This window comes from Uloborus diversus, chromosome 2 (assembly GCF_026930045.1).
Source record: "Uloborus diversus isolate 005 chromosome 2, Udiv.v.3.1, whole genome shotgun sequence".
NCBI classification, from domain to species: Eukaryota; Metazoa; Arthropoda; class Arachnida; order Araneae; family Uloboridae; genus Uloborus; species Uloborus diversus.
Genome location: NC_072732.1, coordinates 188,466,092 through 188,493,509, shown reverse-complemented (window position 1 = coordinate 188,493,509; position 27,418 = coordinate 188,466,092). Strand labels below are relative to the sequence as shown.

At 34.4% G+C, this 27,418-nt stretch overlaps 1 protein-coding gene across 2 annotated transcripts; it reads right to left on the bottom strand.

Annotated features, from left to right (window-relative positions):
- Positions 1-27,418, bottom strand: LOC129217574 (mediator of RNA polymerase II transcription subunit 11-like). Of its 2 annotated transcripts, none has more exons than XM_054851900.1 (3): positions 27,206-27,418; positions 9,763-9,903; positions 1-301 (listed from the first exon to the last, which is right to left on the bottom strand). In XM_054851900.1, exons 1-3 carry the CDS (start codon positions 27,303-27,305, stop codon positions 132-134), a joined length of 411 nt encoding a protein of 136 aa, XP_054707875.1. In that variant the 5' UTR covers positions 27,306-27,418; the 3' UTR covers positions 1-131. The 2 variants fall into 2 exon arrangements, with proteins under 2 accessions (XP_054707875.1, XP_054707876.1); XM_054851901.1 differs by having other exon boundaries at positions 9,805-9,903.

The following is a 27,418-nucleotide window of genomic DNA, read 5'->3' as shown; positions in this document are numbered from 1 at the left end:
AAATTTTAAAAAATTTTAATTGCATGTTTTACAAAATAAATATTTTGGGATTAAATGCTGAAAAAACAAAAAAAAAAAAATCTTATAATGGTCTGTACCAAAATATATTTATAGCAGATGCCTTTTACATGCTAAGTTGAGGGAGGAAACTGCCTGTGCATATTCTTTCGGGTATCTTCTTGAGCATGCTGAACCTTTAAGCGTTCCAGTTCTATTAACTTTGATTGTGTATGTTTAAATCTATGCCAAGCCATTTGCATCATCTTTTGACTTGCATAGCTAGAACCTTCATGAGCTTGACCTAAAGAAATAAGAGAAAACATTAGAATTCATGTGGCTGATGCTGGTTTTTTTTTTTTTTTTTTTTTTTAAGCAAGTTGAAAATCTTTGGCTAAAAATATTGCAGTTACATTGCTAGTTTTGATTTATTAGAATTTCACTTTTTAACAAAACCTTTTTCATGAATTCATTTTGTCTGTACATACAGTGGCTCCCAAAAGTGTTCGTACACCTTGAAATTTTGTAGTAAAACCAAAATAATGCAAAACTGAATTCGAATATGAAGTCCAATTTTTTTTTCACACCATTCCTATGCCATTCTGAATAAAAACCAGTAGTTTTTTTTTTAAATATTGCCAAATTTTATTTTTGAAAGTTGTCAAAAAACAATGAGATAGAAAAAATGCGCCACAAAAGTCATCGTACACTGAAATTTTTTCCGAATAAATTCATGATTAAAATTATCATATGTGGTTTTTTTTATTTTGCATTGTAATGACACTATAAAGTCGTTTGCCTTTAATTTTTTGTTTATTTATTCCCTAATATTCTGCTTATTGTTTTAAAATGGCAGGTATGCGTAGAAAACAACAAACACAATTCAAATTTGATTTTTTTCCCTCACAGTAGCCATAAATTGGTTTGAAATGTCTCTAAATTAATTTATAACATTCTATATTGAAGCGCTTGATAAAATGCTGTAAAGACAAGAATCGGATCAAAAACAAGGTAAGAAAAACTCAACTGGCAAAGTTAACAAAGCGTGATCGGAGGTTTACAGTTAAAAATTTTATAAAAAATACACATTTGAGTGCTGAAAAAGTTTCTGCAGAGTTGAAAGAAACATTTTACGTTTAATTTTTACCTAAAATTGTTCGCCAAGTTCTCTGATTAGCTAGATTAAATGGGACCTCTTCCTGCAGACAACTTCTTGTTCCTGCTAAAAACAGTAAGCTTACGCTTTCTGTCGTAATATCAATGATAAATAAGCTCAAAACGTTTTGGAAAAACGTCTTACTTCTAGGTGAAAATAAATTCAACATTTTGGGTTAAATTGTTGTATAATTGTAAAAAAAAAAATGAGGAATTTAATCTGAAGAACTTAGTTGGATCAGTTAATCAGGCAAATGAAGGTGTTTTAGTGTGAGGGTGCATTACAATATCAGGACTAGGAAATTTGGAATTTTTTGATGAAATAATTAATCATGCTGTTCATTTAACTATTTTAAAAAGCAATTTTAAACTATTAGCCCAAAATTTATTAATCGGAAACAACTTTGTTTTTTATCGAGATAAAGATAAGAAGCACACGTTTGCGTTTGGTGCCTCGAAAATTGTCCTTAAGCTTATAAATATCTCCTCAATCGCCAGATTTAAACTTACTTCAACATATTTGGAGATAATTGGTGACTAGATTACGAAAATACACCATTGAAATGAAAAGCGAACTAGAAACTGTAAGACTCGAAGTGCGGGCTGAACACTTACTCAGAAATTGCACAAAAAAAAAAGAAAAAAACAATGAAATCTATTCCCAGACATTTAAAAGCTGTTGTTGATACTGCATGATATTTTACTAAATAATAACTTTGTAAAAAGTTAGATTATTTACTAATTTTTTGACATTTTTTCAAAGTGTACGAAGACTTTTGTGAGATAAAATTTCCGGCACTTTTTGGTTTTTGATTTTTTAAAAATTATGTTTTAATGTTTTATTAAAAATTATCATGTAGTTTTGTTTAAAATAGATCATAGATCTTATATTAAAATACCCATTCCGAAATATTAATTTTAACCAATGGATAACGGCCTATTTCATCAAAAGTCGTAGGTGTACGAACACTTTTGGGAGCCACTGTAGTTTTAAGATCAGTTTTAGTGAAGCCATCCCCCTGTATGCAATTCCGAAAAAATAGTGACAAACTTGTGTGCTGGATTTAAGATCAAGATTGGAGAAACTATTTTTTTTCCAATGGTGAATAGAAACAATCTTTTTAACCGCCACTCCTTTTTTTTCCTAGTCGCCACTTTTTTTATATAAACTAAAAGAAGTAACTTAACAACAAATTAGCTTTTACACTACTGCTAAAACAAAAATTAGTAGTTTAAGTAAAGGTTAATGTAACTAATTTATAGCATTAACATTAATTGTATGATTAAGTGAACGTGAACAAATACGATATTATTTAGTTTTTAAAATTGTTATTTACACTTTCATTCTTGATTTAATCGTCCATAACTTTTTTATGAAGCACAAAAAATCTCAACACAATGAAATTCCGCAAAGAGAAAAGTCATTGCAAATGTTATAAATTTGGTTTTTTGCTCTGGACAGCAGGGTGGCGACAGGAACCGTAAAAAAAAAGTTACCTGACTTTTCCCTGATTAAGTTCACCGAATTTTCCTGATTTACATTACCAATGACAATGGTTCCCTTTCTTTGCCCTACCTAAAAAACATTGCTATTTAAATAAAATGCAGTATTTAAAACAGTTTAAGCTGTTAATTGAAAATATATTTTGAAAAGATGCTCCTTTTTCGTTTTTGGTAAAAATAGTACATTAAATTATCGACAGAGAAATATTGTAGGAAATCTAAAACAAATACTTTATGTCCAGGAACCAGTTAACATAAGAATTCTAAGAAATTATTAAAACCACTCTTTAAGACATATCTAATCATGATAAAACTAAAAAATTTAAATGGAAATAATCTTGAAGTGAATTTTCAAGCAGTATAATTGTTGCTGCAAGAATAACAAGTGATAGTTAAAGTATAGAAGTAATGTAGTTTTACTTACGTAAATAATACTGCCGTGTGCAGGTAAACGGCAGTATCAGCAGAAATTAGTTTTCGAAATATTTGAAGAAATATGTGGTGGATTCAGTAGTAGCAAAAGGAAAATGTTGGAATTGGACATTTTTTTCGTGCCTTTTTTTCAGCAAAAACCAAATAAGCAAATATGTACAATAAAGATAACGTACAATAAATAAAAAAATGCAAAAAAAGAAAGAAAAATGTGCAGTTACTGCCCAAGACCTGCACACAGCAGAATAGACATATTTATGTAAAACAAATTGAAATCTTTCAACAACCGGTCATATTGAGCTACTTTCTAATCAAGGACTTAGGTTTTAATGAATGAATACAGCATTTTAACTATTAAAAAATAACAAAAATATTTACTCACGTCCACAACTCAATTTCAAATGATTTCATGAGTTGTAGAAAAAAAATCTTAGATTACTTTAGTAAAAAACAACTATGAAATGCAAAAACAATTATTAATTTCAAAATTTATGTGTACATGGTTTTAAAATAAAAGAGTTTTAAAGTCTGAAAAAAAAAACCCTTCGTGTAATCTGAAGTGACAGCGAATAATACCATGGCAAAAAAGCTAATTTGATTTTCAGTCAAAATTCCATTTTAGCAATCTTTACTAATAATAAAGCTGAAAGTCTCTCTGTCCGGAGGATGTCTGGATGTCTGTAGGATGACTGTGACGTGCATAGCGTCTAGACCGTTCGGCCGATTTTCATGAAATTTGGCACAAAGTTAGTTTGTAGCATGGAAGTGAGCACCTCGAAGCGATTTTTTGAAAATTCGATTTTGTTCTTTTTATATTCCAATTTTAAGCCCATTTTTCACAGAAATTTAATAAAATGGGAAAGAATTTGTTCTGAAAATTATCTTTCTTTTCTTTACTTCTTTATTTTTCTTCTTTTCTTTTCTTCTTCTTTACTAATAATAAAGCTGAAAGTCTCTCTGTCCGGAGGATGTCTGGATGTCTGTGACGCGCATAGCGCCTAGACCGTTCGGCCGATTTTCATGAAATTTGGCACGAAGCTAGTTTGTAGCATGAAGGTGTGCACCTCGAAGCGATTTTTCGAAAATTCGATTTTGTTCTTTTTCTATTTCAATTTTAGGCCCATTTTTCACAGAAATTTAATAAAATGGGAAGGAATCTTTATCTTTATCTTCTTTACTAATAATAAAGCTGAAAGTCTCTCTGTCCGGAGGATGTCTGTAGGATGTCTGTAACGTGCATAGCGCCTAGACCGCACGGCCGATTTTCATGAAATTTGGCACGAAGTTAGTTAGTAGCATGGGGGTGTGCACCTCGAAGCGATTTTTCGAAAATTCGATTTTGTTCTTTTTCTATTCCAATTTTAAGAACAAAATTGTCATAAGATCGACGAGTAAATTACGAAATTATCATAACGTGGAACCGTTACATGGGCACAAGTCAATTGGCGAGATATGAAATTATCATAACATGGAACTGTAACATGGGTACAAGCCAATTGACGAGAAAATTCACCATACATTGTTTGTAAATATACAGGCGAACCAAAAAACCTTTTAATTTTTCTATTACGGGCAAAGCCATGCGGGTAGCACTAGTTAAATTATAAATGCCAAGTGACAACTTTTATGATTTTTTCAGCATAAATTTTAAAAACAAAGATTTTTTCTTGAAATCGTGATAACAGCATGCTAATTACTTCAAGACAACGAGTAAAGGCAAGGGAGCCAAGTCATTAATGACGGCTTCCTCTTTGCCTGTAGTGTTGTTTATTTTATGTAGCATGGAATGCGTGAAAGGAAAATTCAAGCTAGGTAAAATAAACAACTTTACGGACACAGCCGCAATCTTAGGAAGCTCATCCTTAAATTGAATACTTTGACCTTGAGGAAAAAAGATGCACAAATATGCGGCGCTGTATAATCGCATCTCATTAATTTTACTTTTTTAAAACAAATAATTGGCAAAAAATTCGTAGGGAATCAAAGTAACTCATTTTGCAAGGGGGGGGGGAATTCATTTGATCAATTTTACCTGATTTTTTGTTATTTTTTAAAAACTCCCTGATATTTCCCTGATTTTCCCAGAGTGAGAAAGTTCCCCGACTTTTCCCTGATCTCCCTGATCTGTCACCACCCTGGACAGTGTCAGAACATACCCTCACCACACTTTTTACATCGCTCTTTTGATTGAACTAAAGACTATTATTTTTAAGCTAAAATATATGGAGCTCCGAGACAGAAAGGATGGTAGCAGTTGCATAATTGTCCCACAACCCACACCTGAAAAAAAGTTACATTGAAAACAAAAACTCTGTCCTACATGAAATTTACTGTGCTGTAGAGTTCTCATTTATGCCTTTCTGATGATAACTTATATTTTTCTGTGTATTTACTTTAGATTTAATGTAACCTTTTTTTCAGCTTAAAAATAATTCCTTAGTGTTGTCAGAATCTTATTTGAATGTAAAGATATCTAATTGGTATCTAAATCTAGAAAAATGACAGAATTTCACATTCTGTTACAACAAAATTCATATCGCTCATGGAATGATTTCCTACCTCAATTTTCTTAACACTAGAAAGACTGAAATTATATTCAAACCTAGAAAAATTGAAAGGACTCTATTCTCCCCTACTTAGAATGTCACTGTACATTACATATAAACATATGTATCTATTCTATACATTGAAAAACGATAACGGTAGACCAAGAAAGATGAAGTTTGGTATGCAGGGGTAATTTTTGCTGCTGTTGTGCACCTCGGAGCTCAATTTCTAATAAGTTAATTTGAAAAAAACGTTACTTAATAAATATTTTTTTTTTTTTTGGCACTTTTTACCCAACAGATCTCAGCCTAATTAAGTCAGAAAATTTTTAAGTCAAAATATTTTTTGTATCAGAGTGTAGAAAATTTAATTTCAAAAGAAACCTTCATTTTGCACCGTAATTTTTCCTTAACTCATCCTGCAAAACTTATAAAAGCCTCTTTTCTAACTCTCAAGTATGTAATAATAGAAACGTTTAGCTAGTGTCAGAAAAAAAGTTTTCGAAAACTTGCAATAGCTTATGTTTTGAATGTTTTTTATTGCTGAACAGGACACGAGCTGTATGCAAAAAGGAAATTTAATTCAATAAAAGCAGTTTTTTTCTTTTAAATAAATAAAATGCAGTTTTTTGTTTGATTTTTGGTTTTGTTAAGGAATAGGATTGGCCGTTATGCAATATGTATATATATATATATATATACTCGACTGCAAGCTTACTTGACGATGGAGAAATACGCTGAGGCCAAGCAAAGGAAATAGTTCCTAGCGCCTTGTCCGATATTCTGGTGAAATTACGCACTTCACTTCAGAAATCGGATAAGTTAGTTAAACCCACGCTTGCGTAACCTTTTTCTTTTTTTTGTCAAAATCTCTGTCAACCGTTAAATATTTTCAATTTTACGAGCGAAGCTGTAAATTCATCTGCGGAGCATTTCATCCATTTGAATCAAACGCGCCAGCCAATAGCAGCTCATAGACAGGTGGCGATCTTTTCTTATTCGCAAAGTAGGTAGGGTAGGTGTAGCTAGAAAGAGTGACATTTTGTGTGTTAACTCTGTTTTTCTTCCGCGTGTTGGGACGTCATTGTCAACTTAAGTTGCAAGTAAGTATAGCAGCGCACCAATATAGATACATATTTATAAAAATAAACAATCTTTACTAATATTATAAAGAGAGAGGGCGGATTTTTGTGTGTTTATATGTTCGAGGTAATCTCCGGAACCTATTTGAAAAATTCTTTCACTATATGAAAGGTGTTTTCTTACTGAGTAACATAGACTATAATTCGAAAAAAATCCGGGAAATAGTTCTTTTTTTTATTCAAATTTAGGCCCAAATTTTAAGTAATTTTCTTATTATTGCCTATTAAAGGGGTGAAAATTTACTTCCACAAATTAATATTAATATCGTTAAAAAAGGTAGAATTTTCTGCGTTCTAAACAATTTATTTCAATGCTCGTAACTTAATTACGGCGGGAATAATTTGCGTTTTTAGCTCAAACTTTTTTAGGCTTAGCTGAAATTTAGGCACTACTTTCTTCATTAAATCTATCAATAAAAAGTGAAGGAATTGTCCCACAGTTTTCTTTTTGACAGCATTGGAAAAAGCGAGATTTTTTACTCCAGACCTCTCTTGACCTGTGGTCAAAAAAATTAGCTTCTATCTTCAAAAGAAAAAAAGTTACAAGCGTTTTTAAATCAATTTTGGAATATGTCATTTTGATTCAGGTTGTCAACCATTTTATTTTCCCGTTTCCATGGTTATGCTTTTTGAATCCATTGTTTTGCATCTGATTTCTTAAAAATATTTTATTTCATGTTTCCATGGTTACGCTTTTAAAATCCATCTCTCGCATTTTAATTTCTTAAAAGTATTTTATTATCTGTCGTCATTGTTTGGAAGCTGATTGATTTTGCATGGTGCTTTTTTTCTTTTATTCAAGTTATTCTTTAAGTTATTAAGTTATTCTTTTAATTAATTGTTTAATATACGTCACATGACACAATTTTTGTTCTCATAGTAGACCGGTCAAAGCCGGGCAACGCAGCTCTTAATATATAAAGATTTGTAAGCTACTGTTAATGTGATTTTATACCTTTTTGTTTGTTTGGCGAAACATTTATTATTGCCAAAGAAAAAACATCCGCTTCACTCGCAAAAGGGCTGGGTTCCGGTAGCGTGGTCGCTTGACAAGTTAAGCGCTGAGCAGTTCAGTCTAGGATTATTGCTTTAAGGCAACCGTTAATGTAATTCATTGTTTTGAAAGAAAAGAAACTTTTGATTTGTTCTTATCTGAGTAAAATGTACGACATTTTCTTCTTTTTTCTGAGGATGATTTTTGAATGTTCCACGGGATGTTTTTTTTTTTTTTTTGTTAGATGGATGGATTATGATAGCGTGGTTCCTGGGCAAGTTTGGCGATAAACAATAGAACTGCGGAATTATTTTTACATTTGAAAGATATTATTTGATGTCTTTTTTTGTTTATTTGGCGAAATATTTTAAATTGCAATAAAAACTGATTCACTCACTTAATCGAGTTTTAAAGCAACTGTAAATCTGATTTAATGATTTGACGAAAAGTTTTAAATTCCAAAAAAACTCAAATAGTGTTTTTTTTTAAGGTGTGTATGCATTTTATACAAAAAAAAAAACGATCATTTCACATCAGAGGGGGCATCAATTTTTTTTATTCAATGGACTTCCATTAAATTTTTAGCACGGGCATTGCTGTGCGGGTACTGCTAGTTAGGAGATAAAAAGATAAATATAGACAGATACAATACAGTATGAGAATTAAGTATTTAATTTAAAGAAGCAGTACCGCTTCCCTAGTTCTGATATTTGCTTTAGCAGTTCTGTAAAATTGAGGAGCAGTTTTACAACATGTACTAAATTACATTTTCAACAAGAAAACAAACAAGTTTTAAGAAATTTTACAAACTAGTTTTTAAAAAGTTAGTCCAATTTTCGGAAGTTTCGGCCCACTGAGGCGACAGAAGGTATCAACCTAGAATTTTAAGACTTCTCACACATTTTGATAATGGAAGTTCACGGCCTTTCAGCACTTCCGCAAAAACAATCTGGGAAATTTGATTTTTTCGATATGCCCAAAGAGTTATCTAAAATCATTAAATAAACTGCATTGACATCAAATTTTGTCATTCACATTTCAAAAATATTCAGTTTTTTTTTTCTCTTGCATCCCAATATTTTTGATGCAATTTATGATATTGTATTGTTCTACATGCGTTTTGAATCGCAAACTGCAATCCGATGTCATTTATTTCCTACCCTGATATAATGATAAACAGATGGATATAGATCGGGAAATTAGATAAATGTACAGATATAGATTGAGAAATTAGATAAATATACAGATAGAGAGCAGCGTGGAAATTAGGTATTTAATTTTGAGGAGCAGTAATGCCTTCAAATTCTGACATTGAGGAGCAGTTCTGTAAAATTGAGAAGCAGTTTTATGACATATGCAAACTTACATTTTCAACATGAAAAAAAAAAAAATTAAGAAATGCAATATTTAATGTGTGCATTTAAAAAGTTTTGAACAATGACTTCAGTTACAAACTTTTATCACTTCTCTTTTCCAAAACAAAGAGACTGGTCCAAATAGCTGGTTCTACAAATAGAAGAATATTTAGAGTTTGAAAATTCCAAAAAATTCAAATTACACCATTAAAACAATTTCAACCATTTGCGCCCTGTTTATTAATAAAACAAAAGTTTAAAAGTAAATAATTAACTTTTATTTTTAAAAAAATAGTGCATCGCAAAAGGTTTGACACAATTTATGATATTGTATTGTCTTTAGTACATCTTAAACACAAACTGCGATGTGATGCCGCTTATTTTATTTGTGATAGAGAGAAAACAAAGATATAGATATTAAGGAGAGAAATAATTTTATACCACAGTCAAATTTTTTCCGTGCTCCAAGGCAGCGTTCTTGCAATGTATTGCTTTGGATAATTAATCCTCTAAACATGAGAAACATCAAGTTCTGCTCTTAGATATATCACTTACTGAAGGAATTTTAAATCATGGCTGCCCAAAGAGTTAAATAGGTCTGCTAAAAAAAATTGCTTGAGATAAAATATTTAATTTACCAGTAGAAACTTGAGTTAGATAAGTTATATGCTTGGACAAACCATTTTCCACATTTTCTAAAGTTTTCAGAAATGTAGAACTATATGTTTCTGCTTGTTTTACACTTGGCTTTTCTTTACTTAGCTCAAGAACAGCTTGACCTGCAATTAAAAATGACTGAGTGTTACTTTAACAATATTTGATGAAAACAAATAAATTAGTAATGATACAATTCAATTGTATGAACAAGTTTTTTTTTTTCTTTTTAACATTTTGAAGTATTAGATTTCACAATAATGAGTTGGTTTCATTAATATTATGCTTTATAAAGCATCGATTCTGTTTTTTATACTAAGTTACTGCAGTTTTCGGATGGAATAACTGAGCTGGTGGTGTGTTTTAAGCATCAATTCTGTATTTAAAAAGCCCATGTGAGCTAGGGTGCATCATACGCCCCATCATTTTTTTTTTTCGTTTACAAATGCTTTGTCCCTAAGCTACTTTTATTCTACATACAAAATTAATTATGTGTGTGAAATTTTTCCCATTTTGAACAATATCTATGTGTGCCACCTGACAATTGAAAGTTATGAAAACTCAGAAAAATAACACACTAAGCAATTTTTTTACATTTATTTGATTATTGAAAGAATTATTTGATTTATTGAAGCCAATCTATTGTATATTTCATAATATTACTTTGTTAAATATTAAAGTTTGGCTTAAAAGTTTGTTTTTAATCAATTTTTTAAATCAATTTTCCGCCTTTTGCGAATATTTGGCAGTTGTTTTCGATCATGCTCAACTTCCTATAATATATTCTGGTAAGGATCTTCAGTTTTGGCTGATTTTGAAAAGTCATTGGTTAGCTTTATTCCTCGCTCAGCACAATCGTTTACTACATTTATTCTTTTCAAATTAGTTTTGGAAGTTTGATATGAAATACAATTTGGCCACTGTTATTCTGAATCTAACTTCAAAATTAAAAATGAAAACCAGGAATCAACAGACAGTGTTGAAGAAAAATGAATTTCTGTTGAAAACTGTGGTTTTCCAAATCCCATACCAAATCTGTGTTTTGGATCAGAAAGATTAGCTAATCTAATGGCTAATATACTGTCAGCAAGAGCACGTCGGTCTGCTTCAGGCACTTTAACACTCCATAGTGGTAGAGGTACAGTTTCTTCTGTCAGATACCAAAGGTGATTTTTAAAAGCATTAATTGCACTTCCAGAAATTTCTGAATTAATAATACTATATTTTACAAGTAAATGAAAGAATTGCAAGTCATTCCATGGTGCATCGAAGACAGAAGTGCACATCATCCACCATGAACTATATACCAAAGTGACGAAATTTCTAAATTTTAAAACTTGTTGATGTGTAGTTATTGTTCCAGTTGTCGGTTCTTGGATTTGATGTTGAAATAAGCAAATTTTGATTAAATAAATTAATTTTGCCATCTGCTTTATATAAAGCTCCTAGACATTTACAGTCTGCTGCAGTTATCTCATTTGGATCGTTTACTGAGAATAAAAGACAAAGTTGAACAAATTCTAAGTAGTCACCTCTGCAAAACGCAACATTTGATTTAGCTAATTTGATAATATTGTTTTTTCACTCGTGTGTTGGTGTCATTTTAAACGTGTTGCTAATGATATAACATCAGGTCGTTTTATAATATCATGTGGAATAAAAGCATATGCACCAGTTCGTATTGTACGATGATGATTTCTGGTATTATGAGCATTATAAATCTGATCTCTCGGATCTGTCTCATCACTTGTATCACTTACATCACTATTTTCATCTCTTTCAATTTCATCAATAATAGCTGAATTAAAACTTGTATTGAAGTTCCTTGTTTCCTTGGCTATTTTTTCACAAAATGCTGCTTTTGATATTTCACACATTTCCTGACACTTAATGTTTCGGTGTTTGTGTGAGCCAAAGGTTGCTAGATGATCACTTTTCATAGATTGAAGAAAAGCTAAATCTTCTGGATTTTTTATAAGGCATTCTACATTTTTAGGCCATAATGAAAAAGATTTAGCTAATTCTTTTTCCATTTTCTTTACTTTATTAATGGAATTTGTTGTATTTCTTCTTTGAAGAGGAATTGCTTTTAATTTTGTGTTGTCTTCATGAAGTTTTAGTATTTTCTCACAGGATTTACTTTTAGTAATCATTGGAATGTTTGCTTTTGCATACAAATCAGATATTTTTGACAAGCCAAGTTTTGAAGACTCCCATTTGGTAAGATTCTGATCGGCACCTTTCTCAATATGATACATCAAGCAGCGAAGCAACTTGCAAGCTAGTGGGTAAACGTGAGCCCTTAAATTCAGAGTCCTCTTATTATTCCAAGTCCAAATACCATTGAAGATTGTCTGGTTTTGACTTTTACCTTTTCTACAGATGAAAAAGGCTTTGTTTGTGGAGAAAATGTCACTGATTCAACAGCAGCTGATTTACTCATGTTTATTGAAAGATTTCAAAATATGTTACTTTCGAAAATTCATGGACCTTATGAATTAAAATAGTATAGTAATAACAAGAAGAAAACTTAAAGAACTGGCATTAGCAGTTGTATGATAGAAGAAAATGGTAGAAAGTTGAAAACAAATAGAGAACCTAAACTTACAGTTACAAAAGATGTTATGGAAAGTTACTGAAAAAATGGTAACAGAGTTGAAGTTAACACATGTACAATGTAAATTAAATAATTTAAAAATTATTTCCCAGTATTGCACTTTGAGTCACTTTTGATGTTATAATTGTTCATTTACCTTAAAAAAGAAACTTCTTGCTTGAGGTGGGATACCTAAATCAATTTTGATTTTCATAAAAATTCACAGGAATACTATCTAGTGGTATGAGAACATTTTTAAATTAGGGACAAAACAATTTTAGACTAGTCGGGCAAATGATGCACCCTAATGTGAGCAAAACATGTGACTTTTTCTGTGCATGTAATTTCTTTGAAAGTTAATAATCAAAAGCTGAATAAGTTAAAGGTCTTATCCCCACCATCTCCCTATCTTTTAGCACAAAGCCTTAGGATTGTCACGTAATATGGGAGATGTGGTGGGTTCGTTCCCACGGATCAGACCAAGTCATATTGGTATAAGATAGCAGGCCGAGGAGTCAGTCACCTTTCTCACCTTTTGAAAATTTGGTTACTTTTAGTCACCTTTTGCAACTTTTGTCACCTTTCTTAAAATGCGTCTCAGGATTTTTTTTTAAAAATAATTAAATCTTTGAAAAGTATCTGAATGATAGCTTTAACAGTGAAATCAATTAAAAAATAGCCTTAAATATGCCCCCCCCCCCATCTTGTTGTTGTTTAAGAAAAATAGCTATGATACCGGGAAATCAGGGAATTTTTTTTATCGCTTGCAATTGCACCCTATGAGCAGAACCAGTCTTTCTATCCCTTCTACAGATGGACTTGCTCCTTATTTTCGGGAATGTATGTTAAAGGAAGCATGTTTATCCTATTATTCTTTGAGCTTTGATGAAACTACCAATGTCAAAGACAAAAAAGAACTGTAACGAACAATAAAATATTGGTCTGAAAGCCAATGTTGCATCACAACAAGGCATCTCAAAACTTTCTTCTTGGGCAAGGCAGTTGGTAAAATTTCGATTGAGAAGCTATGTGAAGCACTTACCGAGAGTAATTATCCATGAATAAATGTCTCATGCTTTCCTTTGGATGGTCCTTATGTTAATAAAAAGGTTTTTAGGTTGTTTGACACTATTATCCTTGAGAAACGAGAAAAAAGCCTAATAAATATTGGTACTTGCAGTATTCATACAATGCATAATATGTATGTCAAAGCATTGCAATATTTAGGTGAAGAAGCATCTAAACTTCTTCTTAGTACTTATAGCTATTTCGATGGTTGGCCTTCCCGTTAGGAGGACTTCAAAGAAGTGCAAGCTCAACTAAATGCACCTGATCGCAAGTTCCTGAAACACACAACTACCCATTGGCTTACCCTTGGACCTGCAGCAAACAGACTACTGGAACAGTGGGATGCTCTTCAGTATTATTTTTTTAAACATGTGCCTTTAAAAAAGAATTCAGCTATGCAATGCAGGTCATATAAAGCTGTTGCAAATGTTTTAAAAAGACCTTCTATAAAAGCTGAGCTGCATTTTATCTTTTCATCTGCTGATTTGTTTATGCAGTTCACGAAACGCTTTCAATGCCAAGCACCTCTGATACATAAATTGTACCAAGAAATAGAGACCATTGTTCAGACTTTTATGGCTTGGGTTATAAAAGCCTCTATCATAAAGTAAGTTGATTTTTTAAACGTAGACACGGATGAACTGTTTGCAGTTGGTAACAGACTACCTCTTGAAGATCTCGTTGTTAGTGGAGAGGTGACAGATGAACTGTCAAAACTGAAAGAAAATGAAAAGGTTATGTTTTAAAGAGCTGTTAAAAAGCATTGTGTGACTGCATGCAAGTATGTAATAGAAAAAAGTTGCATATCAAATGGGTTACTGAAAAGTTTTAAACTTTTGGATCCAAAAGAGAGAAGTAAATCTAGAAGCTGTAAGGATTTGATAAAGGTTACCAAAATCATGCCTTTTAATGTTCCACTCGATAAGTTGCAAGATGAATGGAAACTTTTGCAGCTGGAAAAAGATGATGAAGCATCCGAAAACAAAACCATTGATATCTACTGGCAGCAGCACATTTCAAAAAAGGACTCAACTTCCAATGATCTAATGTTTCAAAGGTGATAAAAGCTTCACTTGCATTATCACATGGTAATGCTGACATCGAAAGACTATTTTCTATTTCAAAGCACATTTTTGGTGAAAATAAAATAGCAAGGACTGAAAGATTTTTAAACAGCATACTTATAGTTAAAGATGCTGTAAAAGAATACCCTCATTTGCTTTCTTTACCAATTGGTCCAGAAATAATTCAATGTGCACAACATATAAATTACACAACATACATGGATGAATGTTAAAGGAAAAGAATTTGGAATTGAAACAGAAGCAAAAAGAAGAGCAAAAAAGAAAGGATTGAAGAAGAAACTAAGAAAATGGAAAAAATTAAAACATATATTGAAAGTGAAACTGTAGAAATTTTTACAAAAAGCTTATAGGGCTATTTTGGTAAAAGTCAGTAAAAAGGGATAATCTTTTTCTGTTTTTTGAGTTCTTAACAAATTGCTTTTGGTCACCTTTTAGTCACCTTTGTTTTCAAATTTGTCACCTTTCTCACTTTTTTCAAAGGTCATCAGCAGTCCTCGGCCTGAGATAGTGATCTTAGTCAAATATCAAAAAACCTGTTCACATGCAGGAAAATACGTTGTTCTGGAAAAATTGATTTGAAAAAAAAATGTTTTTTAAAAAGTTGTAATTTCTTAAAAATCATGATTGTTAACTACTTAAAAATATATGCACTCTATATATATATTTTTTTTTAATCTCTTTTGGACAGCAATATACATGTTCTGTTGCTTTGCATACAGTTGCTGTTACTGTCAATAGTTTTCCTCGTTCAAATTACCAAAAATAATTAGATTTAAATAAATCATCATTCAAGGGACATCAATCATCATTTTGGGATAGGATGTAATTTTCGTAATTGTTAGATCATTTTTTGATAGTAATTTAGTGGGCTTTCCAATTTAGTAAATTGCAAAATTTAACAGAAATCTTTTTTTTTTCAGTTTGTTACATGCGTTTGTACAAATGTGTATACTTATGCACACATATTAAAACGATAAAACTATATTAAACTTAATCATTTCCGCTAATTGATGTAATTCTGTCTAGCATGTGTAAATCTGGTTTTAGTGAGATAATACTTAGCAAATAATACTTTAAATATAGAGACATTAAAATCTTACAGCTACCTGCATTTTTCAAAGTTAAGTGTTTTCACGTGGAATAGGTACTGAATATAAAAAAATTATTAGGACAGAACAAAAAAAAAATACTAAAATATAAATATAATTAATTTTTAGCACTATATTTGATGTAAGAAAATTTTCAATTTTTCCAGATGAAAATTAAGCCCTTCAAAAAAAAAAAAAAAAATCTGGTTCTTTTCCGACTGTTCCTATCTGACCATTCCGACATTTCCCTAATGCTAACAATAGGGAGAAGGAAATAAATTTAGTTTTTTTTTTACGCTTTTTTTTCAGCAGAAATCAAATAAGCTTCAAGCTTGTACAATCAATCAAGCTAAAGTAGAATAGAGAACAAAAATGCAAAAATATGCAGTTACTGTGCTTTTCCTTCTCATGGCAGCATACTTTTATCACGTGCTGTTATTACTTAACCTGGTGAAAAGTTACAAGCAGATTTCAAAAGAACAAACCTGAATATACAAAATACCTGTTTCAATATAATCTTTTGACAAACAGAAACAGATTAAGGTTAAATATTGTGAAAAATTATAATTGTTTATTGTGAAAATTTAAGGTTAAATATTGTCTCTTTATCTATACATATAATAAAATAAGATGTTTGTGTGTGTGTGTGTGTGTGTGTGTGTGGCGCGCTTCTCGGGAAAACGGTAAGGCCTAGAAAGATGAAATTTGGTATACAGGTACAGTTTCTGCCGAAGATGTGCACCTCGGGCTTCGATTTTTGATATTTTAATTAGAAAAAAGTTATTTAATGTTTCATGTGTTTTTTTGCACTTTTTACCTCACAGACCCTGAACCAATCGCACCACACAAATATTTTTTGTACTATAGTGTTGGAAAATTAATTTTAAATACAATGAATGAAAAAATTTTGAAGATAGAGCAATTTTTGTATTTTTTATGAATTTTTGAAAAAACCTTCGATTTTCCTTTTTTCCTGGGTTTTATATTTTTTTAATATTATCCTGCGAGAAGTATCACAGCCTCATTTCTAAAATTTAAGTTGGTAATAGTAAAAAGATTTCGCCCTCTTCAAAAGAAAAAAGTTCTTAAAAATACGCAATAGTTTTTTTTTTACAATTTTTTTAATGCTAAACACCTCATGTCTTTCTACGCATCGGTCGAAAAAAGCGTTCTTCAATCTTTTATGCCTCTGACCTCACCACTTGGATTTCGATTCGATATTTACGGCGGAATCTTAATCGGAAACAATGTTAAATTTTTTTTTTACTATAATAGCTTACTACTACATTTTATGACGTGATGACCACGTGTTTTTCCGGAAGCGCTTGCTTTTTTCCTTCCTTTTTTTTGTCTAATTTAGGGATTGCATTTATTCCCCCCCCCAAGCTGGACCTTTTGCTGTATCTATATTACGTTACATTTCATAGATGTGCGCATTTAATTCAATAAAAACAGCAAGATTTTTTTTTTCTTCGTCACTTACTTTTCTTCGTTACTTTTTGCACACTACGGGAAATTTTGGAGATAACTTTTTTTTTGCTCTACTTAAATAAAAAAGCGGTTTTTTGAGTGATCTTCGTTTTTATTAGGAAATGAGCGGGGAAGTTAAAATAAATGGAAATGGATAAGAAAATTTAGAGATAGATCGTAAAGGTAGATAGCCGCCGAAGGCGGCATTAAGTAGATACAGAGATTGAGATTTAGTGGACAAAAAAATTTTTTTTTCGAATTAATACTTATATAAATAAAAAAAGATTGTTAATTACTGTCAGAGATAGATATGCATAGATCGTATAGATAGATAAACAAATATAGAGGTTGATTGATACTGCCAAGAAGTTTATTTAAGCAGCCGCCGAAGGCGGCAACATTGGCGTAAAAAGGCGAATGATAATATTGATAATATAGAGAAAAACATTGAATAATACCATCGCTAAATTGTCCAAGTAGCCGCCGAAGGCGCCAACCCTGGCGCAAAAAGGCAAATGGCGTAAAAAGGCGGACCAGCTGGTCGCCGCAGGCGGCTAGTAGTAAATAAAAGTAAAGTTTCAAAGAAATTTTGGAAGGAAGTCTGTGGCGGATGTGCATCCAGGAGGCCCCATAGCACCTACAGCCTTGAAATTTTGTACAAAATTACTTCGAGCCCCTTGGGTTTTATTTTTTTAAATTCGAATTAGTTTTTTGGTAATTCATTTTTTTATCTCAAATTTTGCGTAAATTGCCTATTAAAAGGGTGAACAATTACTTGCAAACATTAATATTTGGTATCGTTGGAAAGGGTAGAATTTTCCGCCATCTACGCAATTTGATTCAATACTCTAACTTAAATACAGCGGGAGTTATTTGCGTTTTTATCCCGAATTTTTTTAGGCTTAGCTAAAATTTAGGCACTACTTTATTCATTAAATCGATCAGTAAAAAGCAAAGGAATCCTCTTACAGTTTTCTTTTTGACACGACTGAAAAGAGCTTTTTTTTTTACTCCAGATCTAACTCAACCTATGGTCAAAAAACTGAGCTTCTGTCTCCAAAGGAAATAAAGTTACAAGCTGTAAAAATAAAGTTTGAATAATCCTTACCTCCATTAAAATTATTGATGTTTTATTTGGCGTTGCCACAGTTACGTCTTTTCGATTCGCATGTTTCTTCTTTCCGTTATTCACAAACTTTAAGGGTTTCGACTTTAACAGAAAATCTCCGGCTCAAATCAATTCAAGCCCTGAGCTAAAGAGCAAAATATATTACTAGAGACCACGAATATGAAAGCGACTTTTCAAACGTACAAAAATGCAGTTTTGCAATGCTCACGAGCCCCTTAGCCCTTACAACTCTGCAAGTTGGTACAAGTGGAACCTGTTGAAACCTGGAGAAGTGCTTTTTGATCCGGAGAGAGCTCATAATGTGTTTTTAATCTGTTTATATGTAATTGACGATTTAAATCTTTGCGAATCAAATAAGATTGAGAAGCAATCTTCGGGGGTTGGTGAGCGTCAGCGAGCAGGGGGAAGAGCCCCTAGTGATTTTTTTTTAAAAATCACAATATTTAACCTTACATGCAAGGGGGCTCTGATGGTGAGTAACTGTGACTTCCCCCAAAATTTCTTATTCAGCATCAGTTATCTCGGCAACAACTTGGCAAATTTGAAGAAAGCAGTGCAGTACTATGGTTTTTTTTTTTTTTTTTTTTTTTAATGTCTCTTTTAATGCAAGTAAATGTGGAAGTTTTCATTTTATCATTTAATAAAACCTGAAACTTCGCTTGGTAAATTGAGAAAATTTTCCCTGCTTGTATGTGCTGAGCATCTTTAGAATTTTTTAACAGGAGCAAACAATAGCTTTTATCCATTATATTACTCAGAACTGGCAGATACTAACTTGATAACAAGATTGTTTTACAGCAGAATCAAACCTTTTTGTTGTCAGTTGAGAAACAGGGAAAGTGCAATTTAAATACTTGCAAAAGAAAAACATTTCTTTTATTTACCACAAACAGTGTAGGAAGGTTAGTCTAAAGCACAACATGCTTTGAATCATTGTTTTATTAATAAGCTTGCATTTGTTAGACTTGACAGTTAAGGGCATTCCATATACATATATATATTGTCACGGATTCGGTGCGACTTCCACTTTCTTGAAATGAAAACACAGTTCTTGATAAAAACACAGGAAATTTATTTACACTATGTACAGGAAAGATCGTCAACAACTGCTAAATTATTCATCAGCAATTAAGCAATTATCACACAACTCCGTAAACTCAACGTTATTACACACGTATTTACTTCCAAATACGAAAACAACACAGCGAAATGCCTCGCTATAAACAGAGCTAATACACACTCTCAGTTCGGAATCTGAATCGAAACTCCCACCCCTCTCCAGCGTAACCGTTTATATACACACCGAAAAGAGAGATCTCAAATATTCCAGAAAATGCTACAACGTTCTACAACTACACTTTCATTGATAAAATCAGTGAATGAAATAAGAAAAAAAAAAGAATAGGGGGTTGTATACTTTAGCCGAATGAAAAGGGGTTGTATATTCATTACGGGAAACTATTTACAGGTTACGTTACTACAATAATTACTATTTACAAGATTTGTAACATTGCCCCCTTCCTAAGGACTGCACGTCCCGGGCAGTACAATCCCCAGAAAGGGTGCCAAACTTCTATCACATGTTCACAAATACACACATTAAATAATAACGTATAATGCATAGGAGACACAATAATAACAAGAAATATTACTAAACATTAAAAGCAAAAAAATTATCTACAACTTTTATGTTATCAACCATGGTTGTTTACGTAATACTCATGAACTATGGCCATAGTATGGGGCTAACCGATCATAATGTACAACCCTAGGTTTTGCATTAGGTGATTTTTGGATCCTCACTACGACGTCATTTAGTCGGTTAAGGACTTTGTAGGGTCCATCCCAATGCGACTGCAATTTGGGTGACAGACCTTTCCGTCGGATGGGATTCCATAACCAAACCTTGTCGCCTTCGTTGAATTCATGTCCAGTAGACCTTGTGTCGTATCGGGTCTTCATCTTCTCCGCCGTGATGTTGATTCGCTCTCGTGCGAAGTTATGAACGTCTTCCAACCGGGCCTGGAGATCCTGGATGTACTCCTCAGGCGATGAAGGCGCATCCGGAGGTCGACCAAAGACGAGATCACAAGGTAGCCGAAGCTCTCGTCCGAAGAGCATCTGAGATGGGGCATATCCAGTAGTCTCGTGGACAGCACTGCGGTAGGCCAGCAGGAACAAAGGTAGCTTCTTGTCCCAATCCTGTTGATTTCTGGATACCATAAGCGAGAGATTATTCAGGATTGTGCGGTTAAATCTCTCCACCATGTTGTCCGATTGTGGGTGTAGTGGTGTTGTCCTAGTTTTCTCAATTTCGAAAATTTGACATAGGCCCTTAAACACAGCAGAGATGAAATTCCTCCCTTGATCGGAATGAATCTGCAAAGGTGTTCCATATCTCGAGATCCAATGTTGGACTAGAGTCTCTGCTACGGTGGTAGCTTCTTGATCTGGAATGGGATATGCTTCCGGCCATTTGGTGAAGTAGTCGATGGAAACAAGAATGTATTTGTTCCCATCAGCAGTTCTTGGTAGAGGACCCAGAAAGTCGATCCCAATTCGTTCGAAAGGAGCTCCAATGTTGTACAGATGTAGCTTCCCTCTGCTTCTCATCTTCGGTCCTTTACGAGCAGCACAGGCGTCACAAGAATAGCACCACTTCTCCACGTCACCCTTCGCCTTGCTCCAGAAGAAGTGCTCCCGAACCTTATTGAGGGTTTTCAAGACACCAAAATGTCCTCCAGTCGCACTACTATGTATTTCTTTCAGAACATCTGAAATCCTTGATCGGGGAAGTAGTAACTGCCACCTAGATGTCTTGCCGTCGTCAGATTCCCATTTCCGGTGTAGCACGCCGTTCTGTAAATGGAGTGAGTTCCATAAAGCCCAGTATCCTTTTGTTGCAGGACTGAAGATGGAAACGTCCTGCCAGCTAGGTCGCCGACTGTCCCTTTCCATGAACTCCAAAATTGGTTTTATGTCGGGGTCTTCAAGTTGATCTTTTCGAACTTGGTCGTCACTCCATGGATCAGGTTCTGATGATATTGGAGTCACTGTCACTTGATAGGCGGTAGGGCTAGTCGTTCCATACTGTTTCTCGATTCGGGAACAATAGTGGCAGTTCTCAGGACAGGGTCTCCTTGATAAAGCGTCAGCATTACCGTGAGATAACCCTTTTCGATGCTTGATCTCCATGTCATATTCCTGGAGCCGCTGTATCCATCTGGCTATCTGACCTTCCGGATTTTTGAAGTTCAAAAGCCAAGTTAATGAGGCATGATCTGTCCGAAGCAGAAATTTTCGGCCGTAGAGGTAATAATGGCCGTAGAGGTAATAATGTTCTACAGCTTTCACTATGGCTAGTAACTCCTTTCTGGTGACGCAGTAATTTCGCTCCGACTTTGATAAGCATTTGCTCCAGTAAGCGATGACATGTTCATTTCCGTCAATTTCTTGGGATAAAACAGCTCCGATGCCCTCGTGGCTCGCATCAGTGTCTAGGATGAAGGATTTTTCAGGCTGAGGATAGGCGAGGATAGGCGTTGATGTTAAAGCCTCCTTCAGTCGTAGAAATGCATCTTCGCATTCTTTGGACCATTCAAACTTTTGCTTGCTCTCCGTCAGCTTATGCAAAGGTCGTGCAATGTTGGAAAAACCCTTCACAAACTTCCTGTAGTACGTGCAGAGCCCCAGGAAACTTCGCAGCTGATGGATGTTTTCGGGACGACTCCAACTCTTGACCGCGGATACCTTTTCCGGATCGGTTTGTACACCCTCAGAAGAGATGATGTGACCAAGGTAGTTCACTTCCCGGCGGAACAAATTACATTTGGACGGGCTTAACTTCAGATTGGCTTCCTTAAGCTTTTGCAGCACCTTCCTAAGATTTGCCAGATGTTCTTCGAAACTGCGTCCCACGATGATGATATCGTCTAAATAGACTAGACAGGATTCGTAGGAAAGTCCTCTTAACACTGTCTCCATAAGACGCTCGAACGTAGCTGGTGCATTGCAGAGGCCGAAGGGCATCACTTTAAACTGCCACAAGCCTTGTCCAGTTGTAAACGCTGTCTTCTCTCGGTCGTCAGGGTGTATTTCAACCTGCCAGTAGCCGCTCTTCAAGTCCAGGGTCGAAAACCACTTGTGTCCGGAAAGAGTGTCCAAGGTGTCGTCTATCTGTGGAAGAGGGTAACTGTCTTTCTTGGTGATTTCATTCAGCCGCCGGTAATCGACACAAAATCTGGTGGAGCCATCTTTCTTTCGAACCAAGACGATGGGAGAGGCCCAAGGACTGGACGAAGGTTCGATTACATCATTCTCCTTCATCTCTTTCAGGAGGGTCTCAACCTCTTCCTTCTTGGCGAACGGTAGTCGTCTTGGATGCTGTTTAATAGGGGGGTGTTCTCCAGTGTAGATCCTATGCTGCGTTAAATTCGTACGGCCAACATCCTCCGATGTAGATGAAAACAGATGCTTGAAGTCATCCACCAATTGCTCCGCAGCAGTTCTTTGATCTTTCGATAAGGGTGCACTCCCAATTAACTTCGACGTCAAGGACTCAGAAGACACAGTCTCGTGGGAATTGATTCTTCTAATGATGCAGTTTACAGGAGTACAAGTTGCCAGCACTTCACCTTTCCGGATATTCCTTGGCCTTTCACTCACGTTGACGACTCGCACAGGAATTACATCTTTAGAAAGGTCCACCAGCGTAGATGCTACCAGCACTCCTTTTGGGCTATTGCTTAAGTTGGGGTATTCAATGAGTCCAAATCGAAAACTATTGCTTTCTTCAATGGAGCCAGGTATTAATGATTCTGACCTTGAGGGAATCGATAAATCTGTTTGGGCTATTATTTGATGAGCGGATTTTACATCACTTTCTGCGGGGAAAACGGCTATGTCTTCTCTCATCGAGTTCAGCTCATTTGTCTTGAAGTCGAGGTTGAAGTCATACTTCTTTAAAAAGTCCAATCCGAGAATGAAGGGGTCTGTGATAGCAGCAACGAATGCCGTATGATGGTAAGTGGCATTTCCAAACACAATTTCTAAGTTTACTTTACCTTCAATCTCGATCTTGTCACCTGTCACAGTTTGGAGGGTAACGCAGGGCGGCGTCCATAGAATGTTGAGTCCAAATTGACGAGCCACATCTGTTCTAATGATTGTAACATTGGCTCCAGTGTCAATAATCAGTTCGCAGGGAAACCCGCTTATGTATGCGTAAACAAACAGTCCATTACTGCCGCCACTCGTCGATGAAATCTGGAAAACTTTAAGATGGGGCTCATTCCAATTTGGCGACCTCCGCCCCGCGAGATTGCCATGGCTTAGTTTTCCTGGACCTGGGAGGGAGAGGTGCTCTTCCCTCTGGTTTCTTGGCGAGCTTCACAGTTTCTTCGTAAGTGACCCTCGCCGCCACATTTCCAGCACTTAAGTGATTGTCCATTTTGGTACTTGGGAGCCGAAGTCCTTTTGAGGATTCCTGCAATTTCTTTTATTTGCTTTTCCAGTTCAGCAAAGCGTGACGAAACCGGATCAGGCTCATCAGTTTTCACGCCGCGGATTGAATGGCGATCCTTGCGGGTTGCTTGCTGGGCGGCCTCCAACTTCATCGCATACACAACAGCAGAACTCAGGTCTTTGACATCCGCCATCCGTAGAGCTTTCTGGATTTCTGGATCTCGAACCCCGTCGATGTAGTAGTTGAGTGCCAGGTTGTCTCGAACATCCGCAGGACAGTCGCAAAAAGCAAGATGAGACAGTCTCTCGACGTCCGCTGCTAGCTCTTGCAGGGTTTCCCCGGTTTTCTGGAAACGGGACTTCAACTGGAGTCGGCTGAAATCTTTCTGGCACTTCTCACCGAAGCGAAGCTCCAACGCAGATGTGAGGGTGGCGAAATCCAGGCGCTGGCTGTTCGGAAGGGTCTGGAGAATGTCCGCTGCGTCACCTCTCAGGGATGCTGCAAGATGACAGGCCTTGGTAGCAGAGTCCCATCCGTTCGCTTCCGCCACTATCATGAATTGAGTTTTGTAAACCTGCCACGAAGTTTTCCCATCAAATGTGGCAAGTTTAATGGACGGTCGAGCAACCAATGTGGGAGCGCCAAACTGTACAGAGCTGCTTTCCGCGGTCGCCAATCTCCTTTCCATGTCTTTAATTATTTCTTCCTTAAATGAAGTGAATTTCTTGTCTTCTTCCAACTTATTTTCTACAGCATTGAATCGGCTTTCAACGGTATCAAATTTTTCTTCAATAGCATCACTCGATGCTCTATGTCATTAAATTTATTTTCCATCACAGTCTTTACCGAAATAAGGTCGTTTTTAATTTCTTCTTGGTTAGACGTTAAGTCCTTTTTCAGCACCGTTAAATCGCTTTTTAACTGGTCTTGATTTGCCAACATACTTGCAGTCAGATCACTTTTTAATTGTTCTTGATTAGCCGCCATATCGTTTTTTAATTGTTCTTGATTAGCCGCCATATCATTTTTTAATTGTTCTTGATTTGCAGTAAAACTTGCAGTCAAATCACTTTTTAATTGGTCTTGATTAGCCGCCAATTCATTTTTAACAGAGTTGATTGCATCAAGAAGTTGTTTTAATTGTTCATCCATTGCGCGAGTAATCACCATAAAATTAAAGTCCAAATTCAAAAAGTTTTTATGAAAAAATGTCCAAAGTCACACTTACTCCAAGAAAGTCCTAAAGTAGTTCCACGTTGGGCGCCAAATTGTCACGGATTCGGTGCGACTTCCACTTTCTTGAAATGAAAACACAGTTCTTGATAAAAACACAGGAAATTTATTTACACTATGTACAGGAAAGATCGTCAACAACTGCTAAATTATTCATCAGCAATTAAGCAATTATCACACAACTCCGTAAACTCAAGGTTTACACACGTATTTACTTCCAAATACGAAAACAACACAGCGAAATGCCTCGCTATAAACAGAGCTATTACACACTCTCAGTTCGGAATCTGAATCGAAACTCCCACCCCTCTCCAGCGTAACCGTTTATATACACACCGAAAAGAGAGATCTCAAATATTCCAGAAAATGCTACAACGTTCTACAACTACACTTTCATTGATAAAATCGGTGAATGAAATAAGAAAAAAAAAAAGAATAGGGGGTTGTATACTTTAGCCGAATGAAAAGGGGTTGTATATTCATTACGGGAAACTATTTACAGGTTACGTTACTACAATAATTACTATTTACAGGATTTGTAACAATATATATATATATATATATATATTAGAGACATACCGAGTACTCGGTAACTACTCGGTACTCGGCTCAATTTTGGTCAGATACTCGGCCAATACCCAGTAGTTGCAAAAAATTGAATATTGTCCAAGACAGATATTAAAATTTATAAAAAAGCGGAAGCATATATAATTTTCTGCAATCATTTACAAGTTAAATTTAAAATTTGAGAATAATGAAGTTTGTAATGCTTCAATGGAATTAGTCTTTATTTTAATGTCCCCAAAGTTAATAAAACTTATTTATTAAAAATTGTGCAAAAAAAGTAAATGTAGAAAATATGGAATATTTATATTAAAAATGGATTTCTGCTACAAACAAAAATTAGTTATGAGAAATATAAAAATACCTTTGCTTAAAAAGTAATGGAAATAAAACAATGTTAAAAGCACAGTGCAGACACGTGTTTTGGCATTACAAGGAATTCCTTTTTCAATGCACAAAATGTGAGCTCCTGGATTTAAAGTCATCTGCCAAAAGTCGGATTCTTCTGTCGAATGTCTTTACATTCTTTAGCTCACATTTTATGCGCTGAAAAAGAAGTTCCTTGTAATGCAGAAACACGTGTCTGCAGTGTTCCTGCACATTTGTTTTATTTGCTTTTAAAAATTATTTATGCTTGGCGGACTAGAACTATAATAGATTGGTATAATTTGTTTCTTTTGTTTCTTTCCATTGATTGAATCATTGTTTTATTAATAAGCTTGCATTTGTTAGACTTAACATTTAAGGGCATTCCATATATATATATATATATATATATATATATATATATATATATATATATATATATATATATATATATTAAAGACGTACCGAGTACTCGGTAACTACTCGGTACTCGGCCAATTTGCCGAGTACTCGGTACTCGGCCCATACCTTTTAATTATTTATTTTTAATTTTAAAAATAATTTTTTTGTAAAATTTTAGACATAAACAAAATTTTTTAAATAATGCATAATTAAATTTCAGCAGGAATTTAGTTTTAAAAACTGTTATATGGACAAGGAGGTCTATACAACTATTCCAATAAGTTCAAAATTCATCACATGTGTGTCGGTGGTTCTTCTTAAAACATAATTGGTACTTGATAACTCGGCCGAGTAATGAAAGGCCGAGTACTCGGTAATTCGGTACTCGGCTTCTCGGTACGTCTCTAATATATATACATATATAAATGTCACTTTTTGTTTCACCTCTTGTCACGATTTCGTGGACCTTCCCCCGTCAAAGCATGACACCATAAGCAGACTGTCCCTAATTTCATTTGGCATTACAATCTAAGCTTATTCTGACTTCAAGCAGCAAGATCTACTAGTAAACACGCACTAAAATAAAAATATATGTACAAACGCCTTTTGAATAAGTTAAATTTAAATTTCTGAATCGGTAAAATGACATTAATTGATTCGTTGTGTCTCAAAAATGTTTATCTGAAAAGATTGCTGCAAATGTGCAGTGCGGGAATATATTCAAAAAATATTAGGAAACTCATTCAAAGCAAAAGGGGTAATGGCAAAGGGGGGGCAAATGTAACCAAAACCTTCACTACAATGACAGCAAAAACATAATTAACAACGAGAAAGATAGAATTCACGAAAGAAGAACTAAGCAATATCATGCTAAGTACACATTAAAAATAAAAGAGATTCTATCGCATACTTATTTAAATCTGCCATTAGAAATTAAAATCCGTACAACAAACTATACATACTTGCTGCATGCAGTGCAGCGGCAAGATCTTTTTCAAGACCTTCCAACTGCTTCAGTTTATCATTTGGAGTCGCCATTAACTTTAAGTGGCCTGTACTCATCAATGCAAGACACAGTGTGTTAAATTTAATTAAAAAAATATACAGAAAGTGGCCTGTTTTCTATTTTAAAAAGACTTTCATTTGCTTTATGTTTACGAATTGCGAAAACAATA